Raw genomic sequence first — 18,544 nt, 5'->3', positions numbered from 1 at the left:
TGATGACTAACAAATGCCAGCGTTTGATGTCTGAGGTCAACTTGCTGCTGTTTAGTGTCCCACCGGGCTTTGGGGCACTAAAGCATGTAGGAATTAAAGACCAGCACAGCCTTGAGAGGGAATCTTCAGAGCAACATAATGGGATGTGATCCCACAGCGCAACACAGGGACGTGCTGGGCCCCTGATTCAGCCCGGGAAAAAGAGTTGGAGAGGCCCTCATTGCGCACTATAGAGAGAGATCTCTCTCTGTCCAAAACAGTGTGTTTTGTATTTGTATCATTTAAAAAATTATTTAAACTAGTGAAAACAGCCCATCTACAAGCACACAGCGCCTCGCACCGCGAGGCGTTGTGTGCTTGTAGATCAGCTGTTTTCACTACTTTTGTGCGACGGCCTTGTATGATGAAGCAGGGCTTTGCTTTGCGAAAAGATTTACACATTTGAAACTTGGAGATACAAGGTTTCTGTCCGATAGTGACGATTTACTTTGTTGGCCGCCTAGCCCCCAAAATGGAACAAAGGCCGACATTTTATTTTTATTTTTTTCCTAATGGCTGGGAATGAACCTGCCGTTCGGGAGTTGGCCCGCTTTTCCCAATGGCCAGCACGTCCCTGGCGCAACAGACTGACTGGAAGTGCCCTCCGCGACCCCTGTAGCCCACCACCACCTCCTCCTCATCTACTGGCAGTGTTTCCCCCGTGCCTGATTCCCATCCCCACAGAGGCAACATGTGGGAAGCATGTTCAGAGGAAATTAGGGCATCCGGCAGCAGCGAGCCCGACTCTTCTCTGGGAGTGTTTACTCAGGACCACAAGCTCAGCTACTACACTTAACATGGAAGATCAAAGAGGAGGCCAGAAGCAACGGTCCATTGCTCATAAATAAATGCAGGGACATTTTGGTCAAAGACATTACAAAATATATAAATCAATGGGTTTTGTAATTTGAACTAGGCGTGCGACGATTCACTTACCTCCCGATTCGATCCGATTTCGATTCATAGGGTGACGATTCGATTATATCACGATTATTGCGTTTTCCTGCGATTTGCGATTAGAATCACGATTATTGCGATTTTCCCCCAAAAATTACAGCTTTTTTATATTGAAACATTTTAAAACAATTCTAAACAATATAAAACATAAAACATTTTTTTTTTAATAAATAAATAAAATCTGGAAAATTGAAAATTGAAAATCGATTAATTGAATCGCCAGCATTAACATCACGATAATATAGTAAATCGATTTTTTTGCACAGGCCTAATTTGAACGTGTTCTATTGTATTAGAAGGTATATGTTATATGTTTTACAGTGATGTTGGTTGGTATGCAGTGATGTCGCTACTGCTGTGAAATGCTACCTATAAGTATTGTGCAGCAAGTGGCTTCCATCCTCAGAGAATAAGAGGAAGTATCTGAGCATTATTCATAAACCCCTCTGCATACAATTATGACATGCCTTTTATGAGTTTTAAGCTATGCGAACAATTTATGTGGACGCAGATGTCATTATGTTTGGCTATTTCCCTTTTGGGTGTGTCTCAATAGGGAAATGTGTGCTGTAATACTTAAGGATTTGCTATACCAGACCACACCCTTTAAACATTTTCACACAATATTTTAACCTGTCATATAAGTGTATATGATTACTGATGGAAGATTTTCCCCTGTTTTCCTTAGATATTAGTTGGACCAAGAAGAAACCTGTTTCCCCAAAAGATTAAAGTACTCGCACACAAGAAATGAGTCCACACAGTGTAAAGCTTCATTTCTGTATATTTATTCAAAGTTAGAATGTCCAGTCATCAATAATCATGTTTTCTCTGAGTACAAAGCATAATAATTTCACATATATAGTTCAGTATACACAGCATAGAAGACCTTCATTGGCCAGTAGAACATCACAATAGATATCAGATGTTTTCGTGTCTTGGGCCCAGTAGCCAGAAGGACAATGCCCGTTATGGCTTGTTGTTATCCAGTGTGTTATCCAGTGTCCCGGACAGTATGACATTATTGACATATTTATCCAGTGTCCTGGACATTATGACATTATTGACACATTTCTCTGTGGTTATCTTTCTGCAGAGGAGACATCTCATCACGTGCATTAGTTATTTGTTGCAAACGTATTGACATTTGACCTTTAACACTGAAAGTGATATCTATACCTTATTAGATACACTAACAGAAACATATTTTAATCAATTTTAACCTATCAATCGCGTCCAGTTTTTAACAATGTCATAAGAAAAGGAGAAGGGATCACATTAACAGACCATCAGTGGACTTCTGCGGTAGTCCTGAGTGTAAAAGTAACTCAGGGATGTTGCTGTTTGTACTGCAGTGACAATCACTGGAGAGCAAATGTAATTGTTTCTCCATAGTCCATGTGTGCACAAGAGCATCTGTTCCCAGAAAGCCGAGCCCTCCTTTTAGAGTATCTCTGAGAGTTTGATTAAGTCATTATGTTGGCAGGCTGTGGCCTTGTCACAAGGTCCTCGCTGTCTGGGAGGCCACTGACGAGGGTTAACTTGATTTGCTGCCGCTCTCAAACCAACACACTCTCTGCCTCTGTCCCTGTTCTTCTACGTCATTCTCTCTCTCTGGCTCTCTCTCTCTTTCTCTCTCTCAAACACTGTCTCTCTTCCCTGGTGCTTCAGAGAGGTGCTCCGGTGGTGCAAGGTTAAAGTTCCTGCCGACCACCATTGCTACCTCTAGCTTTGTCGGGTGTCGATACAAACACACTTGCCCGTATTTGTAATTTTAGATTTTTAGCTACAGTATATATAGAAAACTCTTAGGATTTGGAACAGTGGTTTAAAACAGTGGTTCTCAAAAACATGAACATTGAACATTCTTGAAAAATCTTGAAAGTGGCGTCTTTTGTAGAATGACTAGAATCGGCCTCAGGTCTTAATTTATGGGAAGATGGTCAGAGAGGATGATTTTTGTCGCTACACCAGTGACTCCTACTGGTTTGTTCTGGTACTGTACAGTGGAGTGTGGAACTCGGGAGGAAAAGAATGTTGTGTTCCTCCGTGTGCGTTTCGTACTCCCAGTGAAACCCCTCACTGTCCGCTGTAAAGAACCGGACAGTGACACATACTGTACTGTATCAGAGGAGACGTGGTTGTCTGTGACCCCAATGCGCAAAACGCACAAGTCAAAGACTCCCAGGTCGAATGGGTGTGCTATATCTAATCTAAGAAAAATCGTAGAACTACGTAGTCATTGGGTTTACTCACCAATCACCATAAATGAACGTAATGATGCTTAATGATGAACTTATGCAGCGTTTCCACATAGCATTAGCAGCCCATCACCGCACTGCATCGCACTGTATGACCTCGCACGGCCCAGCACCCCAAATATCTCCAGTTTCCATAGCACAATATAGTCCCTCTCAAATCCACAGCGATGCATAGCAGACTACGGTCATTGACACTCCTTTGTCATGTAAGCAACACGTTGCTTCTTGCCTACATTATGTAATGTAAAGTGTCTAATTGTACTTTACACCAATACAAATCACCTGTGCAGGCAGTGCTCCAGCTATCCGTACGAACCATATAGACCCTTACAGATCTGAGTGTAAAACTTTTACCAAATAAAACTGTTTATTAATAACAAATGTGCAAATCACAGAAAACCCCTGTGCAAAATATATCCAAATAAAAACAAAAATCATAGCAAAGCATATACATGTTCTGATTTCCTGGGGTAGAGGAAATACAGTCCTCACTTTAGTCTACCGAAACATCACAGCTAGCCAGTCAGTAGCGAGCAGCGTTTACACGTCACCAGTTTGGCCCTGTTTGGCCTGCCTCAGACCTCTCAGGGAGTGGTGCCAAAATTGGCACCCTTTTCGGGCCCCTTTCAGCCCCACTGAGTCCACTTTTGACGGCATACACAGGCGGTGCGGTGCTTCCTATTATGTGGAAACACGGCATAAGTGATGCTCTGTTGCAGGACATATACAGTACCATCTAATTGCAGGAGGCTTTAACTCCTAATGTGTCTCCTTGTGTCTCTTCCAGGCAGAGTTCTCAGAGATCAACCTGGCCTCGTACGTGAACACGGGCTGCATGATTGACATGCAGGTCACCAAAGGCGGAAGCAAAGTCGTCAGGTAAGGTTATGGCACAGTAAAGACCACTCGAGTTATTTTGTGAATCTGCCATGACGCGTGCGCATTTGCCCACACAATCTTTAATCTGCCCCAGTGAGTCCACACAAAGACTTCATTTCATTCCCCTCAGTCGCCATTGAGGTCTGCGACTATGTAACATTGCTTTTAGTCAGAAAGATCACCGCTACAGTATAAAAGATTATGCCGGTGGGAAAACTAAAAATGACTGCTATTACCATCACACTTACTCAATTCAGCCCAGCTTGAAAATGTCTGTGAATAACAGTGTTCTGTTGAAAAGAAAATGAGGGAAGTGCATTGAAAATGTCTTAAGGTTTTCACCTCTGTATCCTATGAGAAAACACTGTGCACTGGTTCCCAGGGCCACACAATGCCTTACACAGTGTTACACAGCACTTAAAAAAAAGAAGAAAAAAAAAAGAAAACACTTGTTCACTTTTTCCAGCTCCAAAATATTTGCTTGGAGAGGTCCATATCGTCACTGTCGGGCAGAAACCTTGTATCTCCAAGTTTCAAATTTGTACGTTTTAATTTTTTTTGTAAAGTTAAGCCCTGCTTCACCATTCAAGACTGTCGCACAACATTCGTGAAAATAGCAGATCTACAAGCACACAACGCCTCGCGAGGCGTTCTGTGCTTGTAGATCGGCTATTTTCACTATTTTAAATCGTTTTCAAAATAACCAAAAGGGAAGGTTTTGGACATATAAGGTTTCCATCCCACGACGATATGAGAAATGGCACCTCTTGTGGCATCTTGTTTTGGGACATTGTCCCAAATGTCCATCAGTGTGGACCTCGTCTCCAGGCAGCCAAAACCAGGCCTTTAGGTGACCGGGCAGGTAAAGAACTCTTAAGGAACGGCAGGACACGGGTCTCTCCCTGGGACGTCACAGTCCCATCCCACTCGTTCCCCTGCATTTATGCAGCGCTTCTGCCCCATGATTGTTTGATTAGATCAGCTAATTCAACACATGCCGTCCAATGTCACTCCACCAGTTCTCATCCTGTTTCATAACCTTCCCGGGAATATCGGCCCATCGTAGTGTTGGCTTTGGCATGTTATATAGGCTATATAGCCACGTAATTTCATAAAACAACTTTCTTATCGGTGTTGGAACAATTTATTTTTTTTCTTTTTGGGGAAATAGCCTGGTCGACTGCGACGGCGCATTTGGAAATCAAGCGAGAATAATTACAGAGGAGGGGTAGTTAGACCAGTAATAGGGCTGGTCGTTTACACTGCAACCTGTTGTCTAAAATGACACTGCTGTTATTGTGTCAGTGTGGGTGGAATATTTCTTCATAGATGGAGTAGCCAAATTGGATGCAGATGGTCTGAGGGCTGTAGTAACTTGGGAAAGTGCTCAGGTCACAAACAGTGACATTCATCACAGTGTTGTTGTGGCTGTCGAGGTTGTTGTCTCTCCTCGCCCCGATGGCTCACGTCGTGACGTGTTCATCGCCTAGTCTAGCGCCTGTGATTGGAATCTGGCCCGTTATTGATACGTGGCCAATGAAAGCATGGAGTAGGGGCTCTTCTTATCATAACAACGTGTTTTATTCTCAGCCCCTAAGACCAGTCGAAAAAAAGAATGTCTCCCACTCCGAATAGCCTGTCTATACGTACATCGAGTGACATTCCTATAGATAAACATAGGACGAAAAAAAAAACACAAGTTTCCCAAGCGCTACAGATTAAGGGCATTATATTTCATTACATATTTGTGTGTCTCTGTCTGTATTATTTGAGCAGGGGAGGTTCAAGTTGATTCACACGCCTCCTCTCATCTACTGTGTGTGCATGCGTGCATGTCTATTGATGTGCTTTCACCTGCGCGTGTGCACGGCACATGTTCACACATTCATTGCAGGCTCATGCTTTCTCGGGCACAAAGTGCTTAATGAATACGGTTAAAGTTCCATTCAGCATTGTGACCCTTTGACCTCTGTCCAAGGGCGTGCTCCCTTAACACTAGAGATGTGCCGATTGATCGGTGAGTGATCGGCGATCAGCCGATAACGCCTCTATCGGCTTTGATCGGTATCGGCTTTGCCGATAGAGGTGAAAAATCAAACCCAGTGTGAAGTGAGCGGTGCTATTTATGAGCAGGCAGGACAGGGTATGTGACTGTATATAGTTTTACATTAGATGGAGCTCTTCGCTAACACATGGGAAAAAAAACACATATACACAAACATCATTAGACGTCTTTGGCAGAGAGTTAAGAGGAAATTAGGACAATTAGAATGATATGTTGAAATGTAAATGTTGAAATCCATGTTTCTAAACTAAAGATGTTTGCTTAAGATTAGATATAAAATAATAAGCAAGATGATGTATGTTGTTGCAGTATGTTAAGCGTCCATAATCAGCTTTCTTCTTGTATGTATTCACAGAAAAACGTAGTCAGCCTTTTGGTTTTTCTGCTGGTTTGTCCAAAAAAAAAACTCCATCCAGCTGTTTAAGTTAAGCAGTAACATCAGTCCCACTTAATTACAACTTAAGCAGCCAAGCATGACTAACCACAATAAGAGTATACAGCCCAGAATTTATCATGTTCTCCTACTACACTTCAAAATCCAGCATGTTGCCGTGTATAGTCTCTAAGACTGTTTGATGAATTAGTTGTGACTACTTTTAGGCAGGGGCTAGTGGTGTGGTGTGGTGTGAGGGTTTGTTTCGAGAGAGAGAGAGAGAGAGAGAGAGAGAGAGAGAGAGAGAGAGAGAGAGAGAGAGAGAGAGAGAGAGAGAGAGAGAGAGAGAGAGAGAGAGTGTGTGCACTATTTTAGACTTTCCTGGCAGTTATAACTAAACATTTTTAAGGATACAGTAGCTTGTTGTTAATGTTGGATAGAATAATGGTTAATACCGTACCATTTTTAATGTGAGCTTGTAGATCGACTATTTTCTATTAGCCACGGTATAAAATAGGGCTTAAGTGGTTCATTTATATTGCATATCCTCCCTCCAGCCAATCAGAAGCAAGTATTATCTGTGACCATGGTTATAAGTGTTCTTAGATGCTCTTATCACTATCAACATTCTAAATTTAGTACAATACATGAATACTGTATTTTATGTAGCCATGTGGTCTTACTCTGAATGTGAATCAGTGGCTTTCTTTGTTACTGATACACTGAATAATATGAACAGGCATTATACAAAGAGAGGTCCTCAATTCCAAGACATCACCTCTCTTCTTAACCTGCGGGCGGGTATACTGTACTTCATCCAGTTGCTCTTCCAAGCTCTTGGCAGGAGAGCGAGGTTAAAACTTTATATGGGCTCCCTTAGGGTTCCATTTACTACACCCACAGTAGCTCTGCTTCACGTATTCCTGTCTGAGAGAACAGTTGCATGGGGCTCCTGGGGCTGATGACTGTTCCCCCCACACACACCTTCCTCCCCATGCAGGGGTGTCGCACCAATTTCCGGGCCCTGGATTGGAAGTATTCACTGCGGGCCCCCCGTGAATGTTCTTCATAGGGGGAGGGGGTTTAACCCATTTAGACTGGGAACGCATTATTATGCATTCTTTTCTGCTTTAACTACTGGATTTGAAATACAAGCTCACAGCGCGGCACCGCTTGTGTTTCAAATCCTTCTAAGGTTTTTTGAAAAACCTGTGTTTCTATGTCAGTGTTGCTCAAACTTTTTCATGTGAAGGACCCCCAAAATGATATGTATTTGGCCACGGACCCCATCTCAAAATATTTAGTTCCAGGGACCCCGCCAGAAGCAAAATTTGAGTTCAAAATGTTTGTTTAAAAAACACACATATATTCAAAGATTTCCACACATTTTCACGACTTTTCAAAAATAGCTACACCGAGTGCCGCACTGTGAGCTATTTTTCAATAGCTAAAGTATAAAATAATTAAGGCCCCTCCACCTAGTAACTCAGTCCCACTACCCCCGCCCCCCCCCCCCCCCCCCTTTGTGACGCCCTTGTCTTCATGCCTTCTTGCCCCCAGACCTGCAGGTCCATAGATGGAACAGCGAGATTACATTAGCAGATCCTTGTCTGATTCCCCCCCCCCCCCCTTTTTCTATTCAATTTTCTGTCCCGTAAGCTACCAGTCCCGGGCCAGACAGGACCTCCTCCCTCTCTCAATCTAAATCCTAGGGTGCACATAACAAGACTCTCCTCCTCTTGTTACCATGTGTCACGAGTCACGACCACACAGGCACACACACACACACACATACACGCACGCACGCACGCATGCACGCACGCACGCACGCACGCACACACACACACACACACACATAGTCCTTATCCCCCCCCCCCATTGACCCTCCCTGAGTGGGCATTTTAATCAGCGAAATGCCTTTTTTCTGCCTGAACCAGCCTCAACACCCAATACCGCAGACAGGTTCATCTTGTTACCGAGCAAATAAATCCTGTTCACAGACGGGTTGAGTTCAGACATGGCCTTAGGAAGCCTGCGGGTGGTTTTCTTAAGGAACGCCATGGCTGTAATGAAAGTGTGCGGCGGTGCAGAGCCCCCCACCCCCCCTCTCTTTTTGTAATATAGTCATGAATACAAATGACCCCTCTAAGTCATAACAACAATCATTTCCCTTTCTGCCAGAGGTGGTTCGGTGCGCTATCACTCAAGCAGCGCTGTGTTTGACACAGACGCTCTGTTCTAGAGACACTCCTCCTTCTCATCACCATTCACTTGCTTAACATTCCCATTATTACCGTGATGGTTGATGTACTTTTGTAAAACCTCTTTTCAAATACTGTATATACAGAGCATCAAACATCTATGTTTGTGTTTTTTTTCTCCCCCATATCAGGGTAATTTTCATCCACTTACAGTACATGCGTACACATGCATAGCTTACACTGTCACCAACTTCTTATAGCATACTCTTTAATCTTTTATTTAATATTTTAGTAGCTATAAAGTTGACTAATGTAGATTTTCTATTATTTTCACATGCCTTCTGAATTTTAATGTTGCAGACATCAGAATTAGAATGACTTATTTTTTACTTAATAAGATTTAACAATAATAATGAGCTATTATGAGCTATATTTCATCCATGTCTTACCCCTTATCCCTAAACTTCTTTGCCTTTAACCTTTTTGAAAAACATTTAAAAATACTTAAAATAGCCGATCTACATCGTCACGTTGTGAGTTTGTAGATCAGCTCTTTTAACTATTTAAAAATGTTTTTCAAAATAGTAAAAAAAAGGCAAAGAAGTTTAGGGAAGGCATGGACGAAAATATAGCTCATTAATGTATACGATATTTGACTTGGTGAGGTTGTCACACAAGCTGTATTAGCAAATATACAAGCGGAACCGTTTCCAAGGTTATTGCACTAACAATGTGTCGCAAAGCTACTGGTTATGGTAACCAAGTTATTAGGTGAAATAGGCACTCCGTTTGGTCCTCTGCAACACGAACATCGAGTTTGAAACCAATTGGTGGTTCTGGGGTATGCGAAAGAGACACGCACACATCGATTTTGCACATTTATAGATAGACTTACATACACATTAAGTTCTCATAAATATATATTGTTACAAAATAAAGGAGGGGGGCGAATCAAACTGTAGAAACAATTTAGGGTTTGGAAGAAGCTAAATATGAATATGGATGAATACATATTGTTGAAGCCATTTGACTGATTTAGAGATTATTGGTTTATTGTTTAATTTGGGCACGCCTCTCCCAGGCCAGGGTTTTGACTGAAAAAGGCATATCATTGGATATAATTTTTTTTTTTTTTTTTTCTTACCAGTGCGATAGATAAAATGATGCCAAGAAGCTGTTTGTTTGTTTTGTATTCACTTGCACTTTTTGAGCAGTAAAAAAAAAAAAAACTCAACTTCAACTTGTGGACAATGTTCCATTTTTCGCCTGCATTGAAGACACATTGGTGCACTCAGTGAGTTTTGTTGAATTGTTTGGATCCAATAGCACTTACACATATTATTGCACTTGTTTATATTATTAGCATTTTGCAGTTATCGATGGTGTGTGTTTAGAGGAACTATATGGAAGAGTGGAGAGGTGAGCTGCGAGTGCCGTCGCAGCTCACCTAGGAAAAACCCTAGTTTGACCCCTCATATGTTACTCGAAGCAGATTTTATTTTCCCCCTGTAATGTAAAGTTAATGGGACACCAACTCTAGCGGCTGATAACACCAATTTAGCTGTGTCTCAGAAAGGGTTATCATACCAAATTATAATCTACAGATATAGAGCTTTTCAAAAATGCATGATAACCTTTGCCACCTTTCCGATACCGACATCTCGTATGGCCCATGGACTAAGTGTTTAAATGAAGTCAAGATAATAATAGCTTGTCTATCTTCTCATGCAGTCACGTGACGACAGCCCGCCAGGCCCCGGCGCAAGGTGGTCACTCACCACCACTTTTGACCATGTACTGTACGGACATATTGATGACCCTGTTCTCTCCTTAAAACAGGAGAGGGGCTACTGTAGTTAACCCCCATCACATGTTTGTACGTGGCACAATGTTCCATTGACCAGGTCTTCATCATGCACTGTGTGGTATTCCTGTTGAGGTCTACACACTGATTGTCCTTATCAGGAGACAGACTGATGGCGAGAAGGATAACAACACAGCCAGCCCTTTGAGGTAGGCAAAAGGCCGCTTGGAGGATAATGTGCACCGCAAACTTCAAACATCCCTGTGGAACCTATTAGCAGGCCACATATTTTGCAAGACAAATGGATCTGGAGGCCAAAAATGGCAGCATATTGTGTTGCGTGTGAATGGTCTCCCACCCTATAAAGACTGCAATGTCTGATGAAAGCACATGCTGTTGGGACCAATTTGCTTTTTATAGCAGAAATATTACACGTTTTTATTACATTGTCAATCTCATTTATAAGCTACAAATGCCATGTGGTGAGCTCTTTTATTGGCTGAACAATTGGGTCTCAGGCCGTGTGCTGTGCTTAGTTGGGTGTCTTTCTAGTTCTGTGTCTCTCCTCGTGTTCCTCTGTGTCTTTCTGAATGAACAATTTGAGTATTTGGAGGCGGTACTCAATTCCGTGCAGATGCCTTCACACATGTCATGGCTTACTCTGGGCCCATATCTCTAAGCCCCAGTATTCTCATATCTGTCCCAGCTATCAATGTTTATTGCACTGCCGATGAACCATTCAAAGGGCACATTAGCATATTGCCTAGGAAGCTATGGCTATTTGGACCTGAGCGATTTGGATCATAAAGCCTAAATGTTCCGCTTTAAGGTGATCCACGACCCACGGGGAGCCATACTTGGGCAATAGAATTCCGAAAGCAGAGACTGAAAAACAAAGTTAATGAAGGACACAATCGTGTTAATGCTCCATCGCTGAGGGCAATGCTGCCATTAACCATGGCCTGGCGAAAGTTATCCCACTGAGTTGATTGTGCTCAGCAACTGGCCTCTCTGTGATAATGAGGCCACGGGAAACAAGACTGAAGAGTCTAAGACCCTGATTGCTGCCCCTAGATCCCGTGCTGCTCCTTATGCTGCATTCACAAACGTGATGAAGCTTCGATCAATCATATGTTTTTGTTCACCGTTTTTTCCCCACGTTTTTTAGCCACCCCATTCCTTCTTGTAATGGGGGAAAAACTAATTATTGCTGTTAGCCAGTTCCCTGTTCTTTTTAACCCAAGCCTTTATATTTCCCATTATATTATTCTTGCTTGTCGCAGTTGTCGCTCCCACACACAGACTCACACAAGCATCGTCAACAAGCATCTTAAGCGGGGGCGCCCGCTGGCCTAGTGATCAAGGCGCATACCACATACTAGGCTATGATGCCTGCTGGCGTAACCGGTTCGATTCCCGATCCGGACGACCCTTGCCACATGTCCTTCCCCATCTCTCTCCCCATTTCCTGTCAGTCTACTGTCCTATCAAATAAAGGCATAAAAAGCCCAAAAGCAAATCTTAAAAAAAAACAAGCATCTTAAGCAACATTTCAACGGCGACGCTCCAACAGTGTAGCTGACCATACTTTGTATCTTTTGTTGCTTCGACGCTGCTATTAATGCAGCATTACACCTTACTGGGCCAAAGTGAATGAATGCTCTCAAGTCCTTTTTTTCCCAGGACCTTTTATACAAATACTTAAAAAAATATATATCTGTTTATTTAAGATTTTCCTACATACAAAAATGACAAAATTTTGATTATTACAAAATGTACAGATGTAACAATAACACAGTAAATAACAAGAAAAAGACGATACATTACAACACAAAACAATATTCTGCTTTATTTGTATTTGTATGATACTGCTATTTGGAGTGTGGATACCAAACAAAATGTCATTGCATTCTGAATACAATGACAATAAACATCTTATCTTAAAGTCTATCTCAATTATCCTATATTTAGCTTAGGTATTTATAAGCATTCCTTTCTCAACAAGGCGAAATAGTGCAAAGTAAATGTTCTTGTGCCATGGGAGTTACAGGATAGGTGGGCACTTGACTAGGGTTATCTGGGCACCTTGATGTAAAATGTGCTATTTTGTCCAATATGTAAAAAAATGAAATATTTGCAAAATGGTCTCAACTCTTCAACTGGCACAGTTAAAACATTGTCTATACCAGTGTTTATTCAAACTTTCAAATTTCAAGGTCTCCCCTTAACTCTGACAGGGTACAAATGGAACCAAATGAACCCCTTAAGGACTTGTAAGGATCAATTTAGAGCCCCCTAAAGGAGCTGGTGATCTGGTGCTTTGTTGGCACATTACTATATTACTGTAGGTACTGTGAAAAAAGTAAAAGAGCGAAAGGCCATAATCTTTTTGGAAATCAAAATTGAGCAAGTGGAATTTCTGGCCTAATGGTGGCGCTATGGGAAGGGGCAGGACGTCACTAAAATCAGTAGGGACCATCCTCTCGCATTCATGAAGTTGCACAGAAAATTCTATGGCAATCCAGCTACAGTAGTAGTTATACAGTATATGTATTGTTTATAACCCTGGTGCTAGTGTTAAGTTCTGTTCAGATTCACTTCACCTTGGTTCTGTTCACGGGTCATTTTGACCCGGGGGATATTTGGTTTAACAAACAACACTAATATACATTTTTACTTAACAAATCATCATCATACATTGACTTTGTCTCAATTCCAAACAATTCATATGATATATGGTAAATGTTTGCATTTATGCTTTGCTATAACACATTAAGCACTGAAAGAGCATGGCTTTTTACTGATAGCTGAAATTCATGTAAAATAAGAGCTGAACACTGCACATGTGAACATGGGAAAACACATTAATGTCAAATTGTTGCAACCGTCAGGTCGCAGTTACTATCAAAAACTCCACCAGCTGTCAGTCAGTCAGTCAGTCTGTATGTCTGTCAGTCAGTCAGTCAGTCAGTCACACGTCACACTTTTGATTTTTTTAAACACATTTTTGGACACTGCTCCTACAGATGTTGCCCTAAAATCATACAAAGCGGTACACAGTATGTCTACTCTAGAGTTATGTCATCAACATGGATCTGTCACATTTAGCGCCACCATCAGGCCGAATTTTACATGCGACCTGACGGTCGCTTATCTCCCGATTTAGGGAGTCTTACTGGTATGTATACAGATACACTAGGAAGCACTTGCTTCACAAACACAGACTGCAAGTGAGGCACATATGAGCTTCTTGCACCTCCAGTCAGAAGCAGTCTGTCTTCCTGTCTGTTGTTGTAGGACACACTGAACTCTCTTGCCAGATGCTTCAACTCTAAGTTCACTGTTTATTTTACAATTTATATAATTTGGATTGTTTGGAATTGAGACAAAGTCAATGTATGATGATGATTTGTTAAGTTAAAATTTGTATTAGTATTGTTTTATTTTAAGCCAAATATCCCCCGGGTCAAAATGACCCACGAACAGAATTGGAGGGTAAAAAGGGGTTCTCCTGAACTTGAACGCAGCATCTTATGTTGAAAGAATTGCCCTCTCTGTGTAGAAATCCATGCCGTTACGCCACATCTCCAGCATTGACTTGATTATGCTTAGTTCAGTGTGGTATCAAGCACCGAAAATAACCAACCTCCAAGCTCACAACGCATCGCAGCGCGACGCGTTGTGAGCTTGGAGGTCTGCTGTTTTGATATTCTCACCAAAAGGCCCTTTTAGAAATCTGTCCCTTCCGCTCTAGCATTCTCTGCACGTCCCTGCCGAGCCTCTTTTTGGAAGTCACAACAAATGTACAGCTCCTTTGAGAATAAATAGTAACAGATGGAGAAGATGACTGTAAGGGCACAAAGGGGATATGCAGTATGTTTATGTTTCCTGTTCTGATTCATCATCACTGCTGTGGAAGAAAGCTTATGTCAATGTAAAGAAAATAAACAAGTATATTTATTCCCTTGGACAGTTATCCATTGATTTTGAATGGAGCGACTATAGGTCAAACAAGTAGTCCCAGTCCCTTTCCTTATTTTGGGAAATACTTGTGCATGTTCACAAATATATTTGTCTTGTTTAAGAATGACAGTGAGATACTTGTTGCACTAACTAGCATTGACTGTTTTGGTCTCTTTTTTGTAAGACACTTTATGTATATATACTTATATTTAATTTGCCCCCTCTATTGATGCACCTTCTCTTTTTTGGTACTGTACTGCTCTTGTTTTTTACTCTTATCTATCTTTTCCTACTTCTCTGTAACTTTGTAAATAACTGTATACTGCTGTGCTACAACTGGACAACTGAATTTCCCCCTTGGGATAATAAAGGTATCTATCTATCTATATCTATATTTGCTGTAACTACAAGGCCAGAAAAACACAAACAGTCTCGTTGGTTCGAAATGATACCTTGCATGAATTGGCGGATATTCTTATCAGGAGGCATGCTTTCACACAGTGTTCTTAAATGATTTTGAGCACGATTTTCTCTTGAGAAAAGCAGGCTCAATAAACAGGTTTCTTTTATAAATAGAGGAGTCCTTGGTCCAGTGCCATTGTGGCTGCGGGTTGCAGCCTGAGAAAGGAACAGCTGTAGTCTGTCTGTCGCCTTGACCAGCTCAGTTCTCAATGGTCCAGCGAGTCATGCCTGCGCTGTCCTTACATAAGACATCAACTCGCCTTTCCAGCCATCTGTCTGGACACTGGACACAGCTGCACACATCATATTTGTGTGCATATATACTGCATTGGTGAATGCCTGTCTACCAGGGTTTATAGTGGGTTGGCTTAACAAAATTATCGAAACGAAGCGGATAAAAGCACCAAACTTTTTTTGAGGCTTCTTTAGGACCTAACGATGGATTTTAGCCATGGGTAACAAACTTTATTTTGAAGTTTACCCATAGAATTATCCATATCAAGTTGGGCTCCCATCGACTTTCTATACAGGAGGAAAATACCCAGAAATTTTTTTTTTTGCTTCAAGTAGGATGTGAGGGGTCTAACTAGGGGTTTGTCATGATTCTGAATCCATTGCAAGCATTTGTTTTGCACAAAAAACTTTCATTGGGCTAGAAATGGCCCCACAAAACGATGGTTTAGTGAATAGTCATCATTTTTCACAGTTTTGTGGGTGTTTTTGGGGGCCATTTCTAGCCCAAGGAAAGTTTTTTGTGCAAAACAAATGCTTGCAATGGATTCAGAATCATGACAAACCCCTAGTTAGACCCCTCACATCCTACTTAAAGCAGATCTTTTTCTGGGTATTTTCCTCCTGTATAAAAAGTCGATGGGAGCCCAACTTGATATGGATAATTCTATGGGTAAACTTCAAAATAAAGTTTGGTACCCAAGGCTAAAATCCATCGTTAGGTCCTAAAGAAGCCTCGAAAAAAGTTTGGTGCTTTTATCCGCTTCGTTTCGATAATGTCAAAAACCAGAGTTAAGCAACCACTCCATTAAACATTTAAGCCCTGTTCAAACATAAAAATAAAAATAAATACCAGATTTACAAGCTCACCACACGTTGCATCGCAACTCGTTGTGAGCTTGTAGTGTAGGTCTGCTATTTTTGAAATGTTTGGATATAATGACATGCCCAAAATAGGGATGCCAGGGAGAAAGTACAGTTCCACAGTGCTCTGGACATTGTCCTTGAGCTGATTAATTGAGCTGGTAATACATGACAACTAAGAGTTATACACAGTAATTAAAGGAGAATTCCGGACATCTCAAATCCACTGCAGCTCCGACCGCGAGAGGTGGGGCATTACGCTAAATCGCTTATTTTTATCGCTTGACAATTCTTCTTCTTATTTTTATCTGTCTTTCATAATGGCAGAGACGTCTCCGCAGATCTTTGTTGCTAATGGGCTGCCGTAAAAAGGCCAGCGGCCGCTAGACCCCACCTCCCTGCTCAGAGCTACAGAGCTCTCGAAATGGAGTTTCGTTTTAACAACAGGTTAATGGGTAGAACAACATCCGATTATGGCAAGAAAAGCGGAATTCTCCTTTAACATAATATATGGAGGGTGCCAGTAAGGCAGTAGGTCGAGCAGCTGACCCGTCCATCTTAGCAGCCATATGCTGGGTGAATGCAGTGAAGTCATTTTCCTTCCCCAGGGACCAGTAAATACTCCATTTACCTTTAGAAAAACCCTTGTATGTACCTATACTTTACCGTTGGGCAAACATAACTTGCCCTATTGAAGTTAATTGTGACCAGATGTAATAGAAGTCTCAGATTGGTTCCCTTGGCCAAGGGCCCCCAAACAGTTTGTAATGAAAGGGATTAAGTTGTGTTAATTGGATAGATGGTTCAAAAAGATTATGTGTACCCAGGGGCATTCGCTCACCCGCTCTGCCCTACATGGCTATTGAATAGCGTAGCCCTTCAGTGTAAACAGTGAGCCAAAGCGCAATGTGTTAATGGACTGTCAGATACTATCGCTCTTTGGACAACCACTGGCAGTGCCATCGTGTAACTCAGTGAAGTGAAATGGCATAACAGAGTTTTCATGATTGTTCGGCTTCATCACATTAATCTCGTGAAAATAATGATAGTAATTTTCTCACAGGTATCTCTAGAACAGTGGTTCCCAAACTTTTTAACTCAAGAGAAATCAGATGTTTTCCCAGGGACCCAAGCTAGCGAAAAAAGTCTGTTTTCTAATTTAGGGATTTTTTTTCTTCATTATTTTTATTTTATTCCTGAAATTCCTATTGAAAAAAGTTAAGTAAATAAAATAATTATAATGAATGACAAAATCTAGGAAAAAAATAAAATAAAAGGGATATTATATATATCGCGACCCATGAAAAAGGATCCGCGACCCACAAATGTGCCCCGACCCACTGTTAAGGAAACAGTGGTCTAGAATATACACTAAAACGTGAAAGACTTTTTTGGTTCCTTGGACTGACTCTTTTTTTCATTGCTCCCGTCCCCACCGACGTTTCCGCAGGTCCTTCAAGCCAGACTTTGTCTTGATTCGCCAGCACGCCTACAGCATGACCCCTGGGGAGGACTTCAGGAGCCTGGTGATGGGCATGCATTTCGGGGGGGTCGCTAGCAGCAACTCCCTCTTCTCCATCTACAACTTCTGCAGCAAACCATGGGTGGTAAGTGATCTATAACTCGCCACGCTCACCTCCACCTTACCCCACACGGAGGAGTCGGGCCCTTGTGGCGTCCGCTACAGACTGATTTATTTTGGCTGTTAGAGAGAGAGAGAGGTATACCACCTGTCTTCAGAGCTGGGAGAGAGGCAGGGGAGGCCTCTGGCAGAAAAAAGTAAAAAAGTATTATTCACCCTGGTTTTACTGCAGCGAGGTGTGATAGAAGGTACACTGGATCCAGGTCAGATTTCATTACTGTCTGGGAAGCCAGACAAAACAGGTTGAATTAGACAAAACATCCCAACCCAGACGCAAACTATGGAATCTTCAGGGTGAAGACAAGGTCTTTACGCTGGAATCTGATTTGCCGAAGCATCATATGACTGGGTCGTGTGTGTGCGTGTGCGTGTGCGTGTGCGTGTGCGCGCGCGTATGTACATGTGCGTGCGTGCGTGTGTGTGTGTGCGGCAGCTCCAACTTAATGAATGTTAGTGCCATGTATGTATGAAGACCTGTGCAATTTAGAATGACCTTATCTGTCTTATCTCTGTAGTCTTCTGTACTCCTCTGTGACTAACAGCTTATAAATAATGATGTCTTAATGTTTTGTTTATTCCTGCTTGCAGTTTTCTCACATGATTAAGCTGTACCACTCCCTCGGTGCGGAGAAATTCCCCCTGAATGAACAAACCTTCTATCCCAACCACATGCAGATGGTGAGTACTGTATAGCTTGAAGATTTGCCTTCTCTTATTGTTCAACATATAATAGAGATAATACAGAGAGCAGAATTATCACACAGAAAACAATGCAGACAGCCGTGACCTGTTTTTTTTTTTTT

At 41.9% G+C, this 18,544-nt stretch overlaps 1 protein-coding gene across 1 annotated transcript in view; it reads left to right on the top strand.

Annotated features, from left to right (window-relative positions):
- The window catches only part of syn3 (synapsin III), a gene marked incomplete at both ends in the record, with an annotated part of 133,779 nt that overhangs the window by 37,903 nt on the left and 77,332 nt on the right, over positions 1 to 18,544 (top strand). The window contains 3 exons of the mRNA XM_080754064.1: positions 4,045 to 4,136; positions 17,550 to 17,706; positions 18,330 to 18,428. Coding sequence (XP_080610190.1) covers positions 4,045 to 4,136; positions 17,550 to 17,706; positions 18,330 to 18,428 — 348 coding nt within the window. The remainder of the gene's footprint in view (positions 1 to 4,044; positions 4,137 to 17,549; positions 17,707 to 18,329; positions 18,429 to 18,544) is intronic.

This window comes from Nannobrachium achirus (genome assembly GCF_963921795.1).
Source record: "Nannobrachium achirus genome assembly, chromosome: 23".
NCBI lineage: Eukaryota > Metazoa > Chordata > Actinopteri > Myctophiformes > Myctophidae > Nannobrachium > Nannobrachium achirus.
The sequence above is the reverse complement of the archived record's forward strand: the minus strand, read 5'-3'. Positions and strand labels throughout refer to the sequence as shown.